The 14,833-nt window shown below is 28.8% G+C and overlaps 3 protein-coding genes across 4 annotated transcripts; 1 reads left to right on the top strand and 2 right to left on the bottom strand.

Annotated features, from left to right (window-relative positions):
* Positions 1-3,020: 3,020 nt before the first annotated feature.
* LOC127253363 (40S ribosomal protein S8-like) lies at positions 3,021-5,870 on the bottom strand. 2 transcript variants are annotated; one of them, XM_051277924.1, is made up of 6 exons: positions 5,673-5,870; positions 5,506-5,578; positions 4,199-4,526; positions 3,876-4,048; positions 3,643-3,756; positions 3,021-3,221 (listed from the first exon to the last, which is right to left on the bottom strand). In XM_051277924.1, exons 1-5 carry the CDS (start codon positions 5,674-5,676, stop codon positions 3,675-3,677), a joined length of 660 nt encoding a protein of 219 aa, XP_051133881.1. In that variant the 5' UTR covers positions 5,677-5,870; the 3' UTR covers positions 3,021-3,221; positions 3,643-3,674. The 2 variants fall into 2 exon arrangements, with proteins under 2 accessions (XP_051133881.1, XP_051133880.1); XM_051277923.1 differs by lacking the exon at positions 3,021-3,221 and having other exon boundaries at positions 3,415-3,756.
* A 1,181-nt stretch (positions 5,871-7,051) lies between these two features.
* LOC127253364 (chloroplastic import inner membrane translocase subunit TIM22-2-like) lies at positions 7,052-10,069 on the bottom strand. The gene is made up of 6 exons (XM_051277926.1): positions 9,783-10,069; positions 9,083-9,147; positions 8,900-8,972; positions 8,768-8,821; positions 7,545-7,790; positions 7,052-7,359 (listed from the first exon to the last, which is right to left on the bottom strand). Exons 1-5 carry the CDS (start codon positions 9,973-9,975, stop codon positions 7,570-7,572), a joined length of 606 nt encoding a protein of 201 aa, XP_051133883.1. The 5' UTR covers positions 9,976-10,069; the 3' UTR covers positions 7,052-7,359; positions 7,545-7,569.
* A 1,686-nt stretch (positions 10,070-11,755) lies between these two features.
* On the top strand, positions 11,756-12,381 carry LOC127253346 (uncharacterized). Its single transcript, XM_051277899.1, has 2 exons — positions 11,756-11,948; positions 12,061-12,381. The coding sequence occupies exons 1-2, from the start codon at positions 11,795-11,797 to the stop codon at positions 12,210-12,212; spliced, it is 306 nt and encodes a 101-aa protein (XP_051133856.1). The 5' UTR covers positions 11,756-11,794; the 3' UTR covers positions 12,213-12,381.
* The last annotated feature ends 2,452 nt before the right edge of the window (positions 12,382-14,833 follow it).

Raw genomic sequence — 14,833 nt, 5'->3', positions numbered from 1 at the left:
ATATTTACTTAAATTCTCGTAACTATAGTAACAAGTCCATGAGGCGAAAGGAGTATATTTTTATAATATTAATATCACTTTGTACTATCTATTTAAAGGGTTTGTTTATTTTGACCTAAATTTCATGTTTTTATTATTTGAATTTTATTTTATTTTTTAAAAAATATATATATTTTTATAAAATATTTTATTATACATTATTTTGATATTAAATTTAAACTAATTTTTTTTTTGTCAAATTCATTAAAAAGAAACATACCCTTAAATAGTAGGTGATGTGTAACTTTCTTTTAATTTTTTTATTAAAACACTAATGTGAAAGAATAATTCTTGACTAATTGTTGTTGTTGAGCTTGACTGAGGGCTACATTTCTGGCGTGGATATGGTCGTCAGTATATAAAAATCATATATATATATATATAAATTGGTGTGATGGGCCATATAAAAGACAAAAGATTCTGTTTTTTTTTTAAAAAAATTTTATTTTATAATACTATCTCCGTCCCACGTACAGTGTCTGCTATATTAGACACGATATTTTAGAAGGGGTATAACTAGTAAATAATTAAAAATGTATTAATAAAAATAATTATTCTATAATATAAATAATTATAAATTAAGATTAAAATAACTAATTAGTTTAATTAAAATTTTTTAAAAAAATTAAAAAGTTTAAAATGAGATTAAAGTGTGTAATCATTTTTTTTAAAAAAAATAACATGATATGTGAGACGGACAAAAACGACAACATAGATATGGTACGTGGGACCGATGGAGTAATATTCAACTAAAGAGTATTATTATTAGGTCTATTTGAATTGACGTGTAGACAGTGGTTTTTTATTTTTTCAAAAAGATAAAATATTTTATATTTGTTTGCGTTTGTCCCCAAAAAAAAGAATAATAAAAAGCAATTTTGAAAAAAAAAAAAAAATTATTTTCTTCAAAATCACATTGAATGTAGCTTTCAGTAAAAATATTTTATATTTATTTTTTATATATATTATATTTTAATAAAAATTTATAATATAATGATATTATTAATTTTAATTTATATATTAAAATTTTAATTTATTATTGAGACATCAAATTTATGTAAGAATATGTAATATTTTTAGTTATATTAAAATTATTAAATACAATTTATAAAATTTTAAATAAATTGTAAAATACAAATAATTAAACATTAGATTGTAATTTTATTTTTAATTTACACATTATTCTTAAATTAAAATTCTAAAATATAAATAATCAAAATTTAAAATATAATTTTTATATTATAATGTAACTTAAAATACACAATTAATAAAATTTAAAAATAAATTATAAAACTTTTATAAAATAATACAATTATATTAACAATATATAGATTTTTTTTGAATAATCTTGTCCCAACAGTTGGCTTTTTATTGTTGTTTTTATATTCTTATATGATATAATAAAATTTTAAATAGTAAAAATATATTTCTTCCGGCAAAATTCATTTTTTTTTTTCAAAGTTTTAAAAAAATTAATTTATATAGTTAATTAGTGTGATTAGTTAATATAATTATATAATAAAATATTATTTTAATTATTTTTATTTGATGAAAAATTAAAATTAAAATTAAAATATTATTTTATATTATTTTATTTAAACTTAATGTTTTATGTATTGAAATTGTTTTATTTTAAAAATATATTATTATATTGATTGTAATTATACAATTGGATAAAAAAAAAATTAATTGTAAATAATTTAAATACAAAAATAACAACTGTAATACTAAAAATTTTAATATAAACAAAACATCAAATTTTTTCAATTTTATTATTATGCTATTTTATAATATTGAGATATTGTAGCAATAATTTGGTATACAAAATTTATAGATGAAAAAAATTTGAATTACAACATATCGTACTAAAAAATACATAAAATGCCAAATTTCAGTATACCTAACTTTTTTTTATATAATATCGATATTTTTTTAATATACCAAAAAATTCGGTGTGATATATAATCTGAAATATTTTTCACAAATAGAACAAATTAATATTTTTCACTCTTAATAAGAGTGATAAATGATTTTTTCTAATGAAATATAAAAATCAAATTCTGAATCAAATCTCATTATTAACTAATTTTTAATTATAAAATATCAAATCAAATATTTTTTATGTTATATTAAAAATTAATTAAAAATTTTACATAACATAAACACTTATTTATATCATATTAAATATTTATTAATTTTTATTATTCAAAATTCTTGCCATACTTTTAAATTTACAATAAAACAAATAATAAAAGAGACTTTGGAAATTAAAAAAATTGAATAGATAATGAAAATTAATTCTCTTGTTTGGTAAAATAATAAATAGATCGGACAAAAATAAATGATTAATCTAATATAAAAAAATATTTCTGATGACTTTTTAAAATAGAAGACTATATACTATATACGATATTTTGTAGGATCATATTTAAGTATAATTTTTTTAAAAAGAAATCGTAAAAAGTAAATACTTGAATGATAAATTAAATATAATTTTTGTAAAACTGAAATAATATATAATATAAATAATTATAAAAATTAAATAGTAAAAAAATATATATATATATATACTGCAAATCATTTATCTGAATATAAGAGAGAAATAAAAACAAAAAAATAGAAATAATTTATTTATCAAGTTCTAACAAACAAGAGAATTAAAAATATTTCTATTTCTCTGCTAATTCCCTGTACCAAGTTACGTGTATTAGTAATTGAATAAAATATAATTAAAATTTATAATTGTAATTAATATGTACTAATTTTTCCTATATTAAAAAATGTGACTAATTTTGCAGGACAACTAAAAGAGAAAAAGTGACTAATTTCCCGGAACAGAAGGAGTAACATGTTGAATAAAAATAAATTTATAATTTGACATTTTTTTTAAAAAAAAAACAAATAAATAGTCTACTGGCTTTTTATATTACTACCCAGGGACTAAAGAGTAATTTTATATACCATCAAGCTTTAATTAAAATAAATAAATAAAAAGCATGTCATTTATGATTGAGTGGTACAGAAGGAACAGGGATGGCAATGGATCCGATAGTCTGGTTCAATTATTTGGATATCAAATCCGGATCCGCGCCGCGCCAGGATTGTGTACTTAGCCATCTCTAATCCAAACTCCATTTATGCAGTTTTAACTATAAATATGCAGCCGACAAAATTGACCCGACCTGACAACCCGACACAAATTCGACACGAAATAATTAAATTTGGATCAAAGATTTCAACCCCTTCATACGAGTTGATACGAACCCGACACGATAATAAGCGAATCGGATTAGGGTTGGAGCTCTCAACTCGACTTAATTATATTACAAGTCGACATGAACCCAACACGATAATAAACGGATCAACACGAATCCAAACTCACAATTACCGATTCTTAACATTTCTCGACATAAATAAGGAATGAAAAATAATTGATATGTTTCTTCATTTCTATGTACCAAACAGACCCTAATGGATGGTGGTTGTCAATGATATAAGAATAGATGATATTAAATCGGCGATAGTTCAAAACACTCGAGAAAAAAAAGAACAACTCATCTCTAGCGTTGCAACAAAAACAAAACTGATAGAAACATGACCAACCTTGTGTGGCGATGGAAAATCCATCGGGAAGTTTAGGCACCGCTAGCACCCTTGCCTTTCTTTCTTTGGAGTTTCTTCATGTAAAACTCGAGCTCTTTTCCTTCTAAGATGTAGCTGCAACAAACATCCATTTTAGTCGTAAAAGCAAAGCAAATTACAAGCAATTATATGAATTCTTGTAGTTATAATTGTTCAAATAGATCGTAGTTGTGTTTAGATAAGATATTACGTACCCATCAGCACGGCCACACTGACCGGGGCGTGAAGCAATAGCAGCTAACAAACGGCCGCCACCGAATTGTTCCTCAATGTGCGGGTCAATTGTACGCTCCTTTTGTCGCTTTTCAAGCTTCCTTTGGACATGGTTGCTCTTTTTCTCTTCTTCCGTAGCAGCAGCTTCGCTCTCCTTCATTGTGAAACAAACGAAAAATATATATATATATTGTAATTAAAATAAAATAAACTAAACTAAAGACCTTAATCATATATGAATCTTGAATTATGTGCAGAATTGCATAATCAAAGTTCGAAGGAATAGGGAAAATGTATTATTTACCTCTCCTTCCTTTTTAGCAGCAGACTTCTTCTTGCGGCCAATGTCGACTCCATAGTGCTGAACATACCACTGCTTAAAAGGTGCTGCATCTACTTGAACAATAGCACCTTTAACCAAAGTCTGGGTCCGGACCAACTCATTATTGGATGCATTATAAACAACATCCAGAATACGAGATTTTCGGGTCACAGCTTCACTACCCCAGGAGTAATTTCCTGTGTCCAGCCTCAAGGCACGCCACTTCACATTGCCTCCTCGAACTCTAACCCTGCGTACAGTCTTGTTGCTTGATAATTTTGTGTTTGCAGGCTGCCGACCGAGTTCATACCTAAATGGCAACAATCAAATCAAGCATTAAACAACAGAAGCAGAATCAAATAGCAGTCGGAAACACATAATAATTTCATAAATAAAACAATGCTGGCAGTAGCACTAGGGTTGAGTATTCAAATATATGGTCCAAATCCAAACTCATCCAAAAATTCAAAATTTTGTAAAAGATTGATCCAAACCAAACTGAATTGTCCCAAAATCCAAATTGAACAATTGAACCAAATAAAAAAATCCAAAATTACGTAAGATATTCAAAAATCTAATTTTTTTTCAAAAAGATAGATAGGTTCATCAAGAAACAAATAATATCAAACAAATCAAAAAATAAACATTTAATACAAAAACCCCAGATAAGAACCTACAAAACATGCAACATGTACACACTTTTATTATAATTTATTAAAGTTTAATATATTACATGTTTCAAATTTGCTAGCATTTTCAACTGTTGCGAAAATCCAAATTATAGAAAATTTTCAATCCGAACCAATAAAAAATTCAAAATCCGAAGTTTTGAACCAAATTTTAAACTTTGGTTTGGTTGGAACGGAATATTCGAATTTCAGATATTTTGCCGCGCTAGCACCCACAATACTGCATGCATGCATTTAGATAACTCTGATCCATAAAACAAAATAAAAATACTCGTCAAATGAACCACATTTCCAGACATAAACAAACATTAAAGAAGCGAAATAGGATTTGACAAAATCTTTTTTACCAAATTCAGGGGAATGACCTAATCTTCTTCCATGATCAAGGAATAAAATCGACATACACACAGACGCATACATAAGTAGACAGAATTGCATCGCGCTTTTGTATAAAACCAATGTGCTTTAATTACCAAAGCAGATCACGCATACGCTCAAAAGAACAGTAAAGATTCACACAGCGCAATCGCCGCTGATTGCTTAAAATAAAATAACGAAAGCAAAAAACAAACTCGTCAACAAACCAACACCAACACTTACTTTCTCTTCTTCCTCCATGCTTTCTTCTTTCCTCCAGTGGCACGCCTCTTGTGCATGGAATCCCGAGAAATACCTGCGCACAGACACCATTCCCGTCAATCACACAAAACAATCACCAATATAGCTTGACGTATCAAATTTTTTTGGAGCTCCGACTGATATTTCACCCATGATTGTCGGCGGAGGGTTTTAGGGCTCCGAAAAGGCTCTTAATCGAACACAAACTCAGAAACGCCGGTGCTGGCAGCAAGGAAGACAAAGGCTTTTATAGCTGAGGTAGAAACCCTAGGATATGTAGTATTACAATTATACCCTCAACCGGTCAATCTGCAGCGAAACCTTGTAGGCTTTCTCACTGTCCTTTGCTGTAATTACATAATTAACAAGTTTATTTGTTTTAGAACTTTATAAGACAGCCCATATTTGAGATCAAAAGGGATATATTTAAATTGGGAAATTCGGGTGTATTTATTTTATGTTTTAATATTTTTTAAGTAATATAAAAATAGTCTATGTAATATATTAATTTTTTTAAAAAAATAAGTTAAAAAATTTTTATTGAAAAAACAAAACATTAGTAACTTCACTCATTTAAATTTATATTTTATTCATCTCAGTATAATTGATATTTTTTATTAAGGATACTATTGATACTTTCTATTAAAAATATCATATTTAAAAATAATATTTAATTATGTAACAATAATAAATTATGATATTATTTTATTATTTTTTATATAATTAATAATTTTAAAATAATATTGTAATATATTTTAATATGAATATCATTTTATAAATAATAAAATTATAATATAAACAAAAAAAAGTAAATTTACTTATTTATAATTAATTTAAATTAATTTTATAAAAATATGTTAAATTTTAAATATAAATAAAAATATTTATTTTTTTATAAAATAATAATAAAAAAGTTTTAAGTATAAATAAATACAGATAAAAATATTTATTAAATGTAGATAAAATAGTTAAATTGTATATTTAAGATAAGCTTTCCACTTCCGAATACTAAAGAGCGACGATGCCGCCCGTTTTCATTTCGTGGAAGTCAGACATCAATTGATCTATGACGAGGATGCGAGTCAATTGATCCCTCGATCAAGTCCTAACTTGCCGCAGCCTAAAATATTTATTAGTAATAATTTATAATATTATTTTATTATTTTTTATATAAATATTATTAATAATATTTTAAATATTTTTAAAATTATTTCAATAAAATATATACGATATATATCATTTGTAGATAATTTATATATATATAATACAAATAAATAAAAATATATATTTACTAATTTATTATTAACTTAAAATCATTTTTATAAAATATAGACAAAAATATTTGTTACAAATTAAAAAAAATGTGAATAGTAAAAAATTAAAAATTAAAATTTTTAATTAAATTAATTTATATTTATTAAATATATTATTAATTTATAAACTTATTAACAATAAAAAAAGTCATCTAAAATAACGTATATACTACAATCCCATATAGTCACTTGTCTATTTTTCATTTAAAATTGTGGATCAAATATCTATTTTTTATTTTAAAATAAAATAAAATCTCAAATCTAAAATCTAAAATCGACAGAGATGCTATTATGTGTTCGATCTCATCTAAATCCCTCAGCCGTAAAAGATCAGCATAAAGCATGCGCAAATGAAAACCTTAACATCTTTTGCATAAAATATCCATAAGCTAAAATTAACATAACATCACCTGCATAATTTGAGGCTCCACCAAATTGAAAACTCAAAGGCTGTAAAACGATACCCTATTATTTGCAAGAACTGATCCAAGGCCTATGATTAGCACTCTCCAGTTGATTAATCCTGTGTTAAATATGGGGAGGGAGACATCAGCCAGTCAAGAAGCCTAGGTAAGTCGGGAATCAGTAAAGAAGCAACCGTGTGTAAACCATCTCCGGGTATTATAAAAATCACAAGCTCTCCGAGAAATCAGTAGCAGAGTTTAGCACAGTTAGATGTTTTGATGTGAAACCCAAAAAAGCACTCACCAAAAGATATATGCATTAGCCTTATTTATTTTCTTGTGGATTGGAGAAACGACGACCAGGACTGCATTAGTTGATTTGGCAGGGGGAGTGACAGAGGAGGAATCACATGGTGGTGGTGGTGGTGGTGAAGATTGATAGCTTTAGAGAATGGTAGCGCAAGTGCCGGTTGTTGCTTGTTGAGACCTTCGATTATAAATGAGAATGCCCCGAACGTCAGACAGTTCTGGAGCAATGCCTGTGGTGCACCTGTAGGAGAGAATCAATAGCATTGTAAATATGGGTTTGCAGTTTAATGGTTTCGAGTTGGAATATATTCAGATATCAGCATAACAGGAAACTGGAATTTCTAATCAAGCCAAGTTTCGAGGTTTTGAAATTGAATCAAGTTCCATTTCCTATAGTATTTGCACTGGTTTAGCAAGCCCAATATTCAGGTATCCTTTTTCCCGGGATCCATATGTATTTCAACGAACCTAATTAATTTTTTCCATATGTGGATCTATTTAACTCAAGTTGGTTTTAGTAGCTTGTATGGATTCAAGTATTTTTCGTGCTTGTACTCGGCTAATATAATACAATTATTAAGTTAAAACTTGAATTGATTGAGCTTAAGCATGATTTTGAGCTGCATAATCTGTAATTTAAAATTTCTATTGCACAAAAGTCATTCAATAGGATATTGAATCAATTTGATTGAGCTACTCGTGTATTAAATTGAATTGAAATTTTCTCAAACTCAAGTCAACTCATTTCATATAAGCCCAAGGTCAATCTTAGGGTGTGTTCGTGTGAGGGGTTTTGTGAAAATTCCACTATTCATCCAAAAATTTTCCCCTATAAACATCAAAATCCAAACCTCCAAACAAACACACCCTTAATAAACTATCGGGCTTTCAAGTAGCTCTGACCAATCAATGTCACCATGTGTACCTAGATTTAGACTGCGAGTGTGAAAATTTTGTCACTTAACATTGATAGCTAGTAACCAATTGAGAAAAAATTGTTTGGTAATAGGATAATTTCACCCGGGATTTGGTAGTTTTGCCCCTTCTGTGTTTAAATAATACCAATGCAGTGAACAACATGTAAGATCATACATTCTTACACAAACAAAAACTTAGAAGCAAAGAAACATACCAAGATAGTAATGTGTAAGATGTAATACAATTAGAAAAAATGTGTGGCCTGGCGGAGGAGGGTATTAGAGAAGAGAGTAAAAATACCTGGAAAGCTTAGAGCAAGGCCAGTGCAGCATCCTGCAACTCCAGCATTTATAACTGAAGAAAATAGGAAGTTAGATATGCAGAGGTTGTAACCCAAGAATATTCTTTCAAATAAAAATACTTGGTACTTACCATCATCTTTTCCCCGCAATCGCTTTAAAAAGCAAACAACTAAACTGTGCACTCCAGATAAAATTGCAAATGTCTGCACAGAAGGCAAAAGATTCACAAATCCAGTATCAAAGATGATTTCAAAAGTAGAACCCATAAGAATTGAGCACACGGCAACTCAGGAGCAACAAATGAGCGGCACACCTTGGCTGAAGATCCAGCCTCAGTAAAGGAACCTTTAAAACCCTTCTTTTTAACCAATCCAGAACCTGTTACCAGAAGACTCTTGAAGGTAAATTTTAATTAATCACATTACAGACCTCCATCCAAGAGACTATTCAACTGTGATTCTATGAAAGAACACCTCAAAATGGCTTTTGCATCACTACCTAATACACTTAACTCCAAAAATAGGGCAAGAACCAACCACAGCAATTATGATCGAACAGAATTTCCAATACACTCAATTTGGTGGACATCCGCACCCAACAACAAACTCAAACTAAAATCGTAAATAACCTTCCTATTGCACTCGAACAAGGCTGTTTGTTCATCATAATACATAAGAACTAGCTTCCAAATCATACAAAATGGTAATCTAAACTATATGCTGCATCTCTCCACAGACAACTAAAAACAATTGTAATCTCTCCGAAAATATATATTGAGATGCTTTTTGATACCACAAATCCCGAAAACTATAAACTAAAATACCTGCATTTCTGAAGCAAATCGAAACAATTATATAATACAAAAGAGGTAACAAAATTTTGCATAAGCAGGTAAAAGTCACTTGCAAACATAAGTTCCACCGTGTAGAAAACGCGATGCGAATTACATAAAACAGCAGTTCACGAGGCCTTAACAGACAAAAAAACCTACAAAGAAGCAACAAAGGTGTTACCGTAGCCGAAAATGGAGCCCATGAAAGCACCGGCGGCCGAATCACCCGCAAATTTAAGCACGCAAACAAGCGGAGGACTCGAGGTGTTGTCGGTCGGAGCCAGCGAATGAGGTGTTAGGTCAGTATTTGGATTCGGTGTGTTCTCTGTTTCTGATCCCGTCTCCGATTTCGGAGTGCTCGCCGGCGCCGACATTCTCGAATCGATGAAAGACGATAAACCCTACCGGCAGTCGAATCCCGATTCTTCTCTACTCTCTGTCTGCACAGTATTTTGTTTTTCAATTTATAAAATGCACCCGATATTTATATTATTGTACAGTTTTGGTACAAATGTAAGTTGTTGTGTTTGTTATGATTTTTGTTAGATTTTATACGAAATAGGGGTGTGTTTGGTAACGAGGCCAGAGAAATAGTCTCATTTATGTTAGTTAGATAAATAGAATTTGAGAAATAAATCTTTTTTATTTTTATGTTTTCATTGAGTCAGATAAATAAATTTTAATAAATAAAAATATTTATTTATTCATTTTAATTTGTCTCTCGTAAGCCGAATTTATGGCTACTATCCAATAATTTCTGCGTGCGAATCGAGGGTTCACACTCTAAAAGTTATCAGATTTTATCAATTTTTCAAATTTTTTCTAGACGAAACTATGGTACAGAGAAATTGAGAGAAATGATGTTGTAGTATATATATTTTTTAAATTTTCTTTTATTTTTTTTTAATATTTAACTTTTATAATTTTTTTTAAAATTATATTATTACAATTTTACAAAAATTAAATTTAATTTATTGGTAAAATATTTATTTTTTTATAATTTTTTAATAAATTGTACTAAAATATAATTTTAAAAAATACCGTATATAATTATGATTTTTTTTAAAAAAAATTACCAAAAATATTTTTTATGAATTCTTATTTATTGAAACTTTTTTTATCCTGTTAATCATTATTATTTGATCCATTCGTACATCTCTATATTTTTTAAGTGAATTCTATGTTTTACCAAACGAATTAATTTTCATTCTCTATTCAGTGACACGATGTTAGATTAGTGGTTCAAAATCTTTTAAACGTTTCTATTAATAAGTAAAATATTACTAGTTCTGTCCGACCCTCATTTATTTTTTACATATTTGATCTTTAAATATAAAATTATTATATTAAAACATAATACTAATTAAAAACAATTACAAAAATAAGTAAATCTAACCTAAAGGAACTCCATTACAAAACTAAAAAGCCCTTCTCAAAAGGGAATGAGGGAATAGTTTTTATTTTTATATATAAATTGATTATACAAGAATATATATTTATAATTTAAATAAAAATATATATTTAATAAAAAAACAAATAATAATACTTCTTTTTAAGAATGGATATTATTTTTTAGTTTTATTCATTCTAAAATAAAGTAATTTTTTTAAATATAATAATTATACTATCTATTAATACAATATCTTTATCATTCATAATATATTATATTATTTTTATAACACTAATAGGATATTTTAATTTTTTTTACTACAAACTAAAATAATATTAATATTAGAAAATATCGTTAAAAAAAAAAAGTAGGACGTGCTCCTGTTACGGAAATGAGGAAGTAGTAGTTTTTACTCCATCGCTCCTACATAATTTGTCCATATTTTTTATTTTCGTCTCTCCATATAATTTGTCCATATTTTCTATTTTCGTCTGTCCACATAATTTGTCATTTTTATTTTTGAAAGATAATTATGTACTTTTTAAAATTTTAAATTTTATAATTTTTTTTTATTTTTGAAAGATAATTATGCATTTTTTAAAATTTTAAATTTTATAATTTTTTAATTTAATTAAACTATTTATTTATCTTAATCTATAATTATTTTTACTAATATATTTTTTAATTAATTACTAATTATATTTTAGCTATATTACATTACACTGACGGAGGGAGTAACAAATAATAATGTATATATAATATACATTGAGAGAGAGATACAGAAAGGGCAGAGGAGGAGAAAAATGAACACTGACATCACAGCGTCGGCGAAGCCGGAGTACCCCGTCGTGGATCGGAATCCGCCGTTCACGAAGACAGTTGCCAACTTCAATACTCTCGACTACCTCCGATTCAGCACCATCACCGGAGTTTCCATCGTCGTCGGTTATCTCTCCGGTATTCACATCTTTCTGCGCATTAGGGTTTTGACCGATCGATTCGATTTTCTTTATTTTCCTTTTTACTGCTATTAGATGGTGATGCATTTGGTGTGCGCGAAAATGATTAGGAATTAAGCCTGGAATCAGGGGGCCGTCGATGGTGACGGGAGGTCTAATCGGCGCCATGGGAGGGTTCATGTACGCTTACCAGAATTCCGCCGGTAGGCTCATGGGATTTTTCCCCAATGAAGGCGAGGTCGCCAAATATAAGAAGAAGTAATTCTTAACAGGATCTCTACATTTTTGCTTCTTTTGCTATCGATTGATGATATTTCTGTTTGCATTTCCGTTCTATGATCCACTTACAGTTTTAGTATTCTGTGACAAGCTTCTAAAACTTGGTTGCTTTTATTTAATAATGTGGAAGTGATTGTTGACACTTGAGTTTATTGTGGTCGTTTTTGTTGATTAACTTGCATTTTTAGTCTGTTTTGAAGTTTTCTCATTTTTTTTCCTTCTGTTTATTTTCCATGGCCATGCTTGAGTCTTGTTTTAATGTCTGCGTTGTTTGGTGAAGTTATTCATAGTTTGCCTTTTGTAAGAGAGTTCAATGTTTTCATGCTTAAATTTTTGGTGGGATAACCTCGGAGTTGTTGAGCCGTTGTTTGGCCAACTCCCGTGCGTGGTGAGCTGGTATTAGATCATTTGAAGATGATTAGATGTTAAATGAATTGAATAGATTACTTAAGCATATTTTTTTTCCGGAAGTCCTACCGAAATAATTCTAAAGTAATTTGAGGACAGAAGCGCCCTAGAAGTACTTGTCTTGACTTGTGGGGCCAGTTTAATTCCGACACATCCGACTTTGGGTGGTTTTGCGGGCCGGGGTGTCACATTCGGCACGAGATAAACGTTAGTTGAGCTTAGCTTGTCATTGTGAAGTTATTTCCAACTCGAGCTCTAGATATTTGAACTAAATGAGGTAAAGCTAAATAAGCTGCTGCAATAAGAGAGCCAACCTAAAAGAAGCTATAATCGAAGCTAGTGTACTCTATCTGACTTTGTAAAATACATTTTACCCAATGAAAAATACCAGCTCAGAGAAAATGCAAAAGCCAAAGTTTACTAAGTTGCTAGAGTTTATTTGAAATATGAAATCCATGAAACTCCGCGAAGTTTAAAATATGTAAATTGATAAATCTTGAAAGCTAGAATATTTTAGCACTATAAGATTGACAAGGAAGACATTTGGTAAGTGTACTAAGTTGCTGCACATAAGGGTCATGTCCGTAATTTTCACTATTTTGCGACGGCTAGACTTTTGTTGTTAAGCTTAAATTGAGATACGTGAATGTCTATTTTGCACAATTTTATTGTCTTTTAGATGAAAAACTGTTCTGTTGCTCTATCATGTTTTTACGAAATGCACATTTACATTTATCAATTCAGTCTGTTACTTGGAGAGTTTCTTTCTTGAATTTTATCTAGATCATGCGTGAGATGAGATCAGATGCAGTAACCATGCTGACTTACAAAGTTACTTGACATGAGTTAGATCTGTAGCTTGGCTCTATTCACTTGAGATGTTTATGGGTTTCGTGTCTAGAATTTGATTTATACGTCCGCCTGCTGAAAATCCTATGAGTTTAATCAAGTGAGACTTCATAGCCCCACGATGCCTCTCAAGCATGATATCAATAATTTGTAGTTGTCTATAGGTTTACTGAAATTGCGTTGGGCTCTATTGAGATTTATTCAAGTAGTTCCTTGCATTGGATTTCTTTTTTTTTTTTTTTTTTCTCGATTGTTCTTATCAACTGCTCTTTTATTTAGCAGTGGATAAAAAAACTCGGTAGCTAAGCAGCACAGATGCATCTATCATACATATCATTGGCGGTGTCTTGTACTTTTGTTCACATTAATCTGCTTTATATTAATTTTGTTGAGAAATTAGAATCTTAGATTTTTGTTCGGGATTTGATTGTTTATCATATGACGGCACTATTTACTCCAGTGTCCTGCTTACTAAATCAAACATCAGACTTAGATATTTTGTGTGATTAGACAGAGAATTAATATGGTAATGATCCGTTGGGAGTTGGTTATGCGCCGAATAAAGGTATTATTGAAATAAATTCACTAACTTGTGGTTGTTAGGTTCGCCAACCGACAAATCTACTTGTTATGCCTAGTTAGGAGTCTCTGTTCTTGTTCATTCCAAGTTAACCGGGATTGTAAGTTGCAACCAATTTGACGGGATTTTGCTTCTTATATGTAAATAGGGTTCCGAGTCTTCTTTTGGTAACATGTTTGTCTGATATATGTGTTGTTTATTTTGAAAATTAAGCTCTACCTTGATGAATATGGATATCGTAGAAACTACGAAATGGTAAAAGTTATGCCTGTAGTATCGATGTTTTAATATAAATGTACGAAGGTTTGTTATATGATTCATTGCCCTGTTACCCAAAATTGCGAGTATAGTCTTTTTATATTTTTCGATAGAACTGTCATGTTTGCGATTTGCATCATTTTTGTTAAGCTCATGAATTTTTTTTATTTATTATTATTATTATTATTATTTTATGGACATTGGTTTTTCATAGGTACAAAAATTGTTAAATATGTTTTTTTTTTTTTTTTTTTTAATTAAAAACTTTAAGGGAGAACACATTTCGGTCCCATGATAAATATGATAAATTCTATTTGGTCTTATTATTTCTTGATCAAATCTAATCCTATTAAAATAACTTAATAATGCTTGGATTAGCTTTCAATAATGTGGTAGTTGGCATGAATTCAAAATAATATTTTCTGTTGAATATTTATTATTATTATTATTATTATTATTATTATTATTATTATTTATGGAGTCATATGAACATATTTAACTCAACATGT

This window comes from Andrographis paniculata, unplaced genomic scaffold, assembly GCF_009805555.1.
Source record: "Andrographis paniculata isolate CXL003 unplaced genomic scaffold, ASM980555v1 Contig50END, whole genome shotgun sequence".
Taxonomy (NCBI): Eukaryota; Viridiplantae; Streptophyta; class Magnoliopsida; order Lamiales; family Acanthaceae; genus Andrographis; species Andrographis paniculata.
The sequence above is the reverse complement of the archived record's forward strand: the minus strand, read 5'-3'. Positions and strand labels throughout refer to the sequence as shown.

Excerpts from the sequence above, each read along its gene's own strand:
- LOC127253363 (XM_051277924.1), bottom strand. Across the intron at positions 4,049-4,198 it reads CTGCTAAAAAGGAAGGAGAG|GAGAGCGAAGCTGCTGCTAC; the intron begins GTAAATAATACA and ends TTCACAATGAAG. Across the intron at positions 3,757-3,875 it reads CAGTGTGGCCGTGCTGATGG|CTACATCTTAGAAGGAAAAG; the intron begins GTACGTAATATC and ends TGTTTGTTGCAG.
- LOC127253364 (XM_051277926.1), bottom strand. The coding sequence starts at position 9,975 with ATGTCGGCGCCGGCGAGCACTCCGAAATCGGAGACGGGATCAGAAACA. Across the intron at positions 8,973-9,082 it reads AGGCTGGATCTTCAGCCAAG|ACATTTGCAATTTTATCTGG; the intron begins GTGTGCCGCTCA and ends CCTTCTGTGCAG. Across the intron at positions 8,822-8,899 it reads ATTGCGGGGAAAAGATGATG|TTATAAATGCTGGAGTTGCA; the intron begins GTAAGTACCAAG and ends TATTTTCTTCAG.
- LOC127253346 (XM_051277899.1), top strand. The coding sequence starts at position 11,795 with ATGAACACTGACATCACAGCGTCGGCGAAGCCGGAGTACCCCGTCGTG. Across the intron at positions 11,949-12,060 it reads CGTCGTCGGTTATCTCTCCG|GAATTAAGCCTGGAATCAGG; the intron begins GTATTCACATCT and ends GAAAATGATTAG.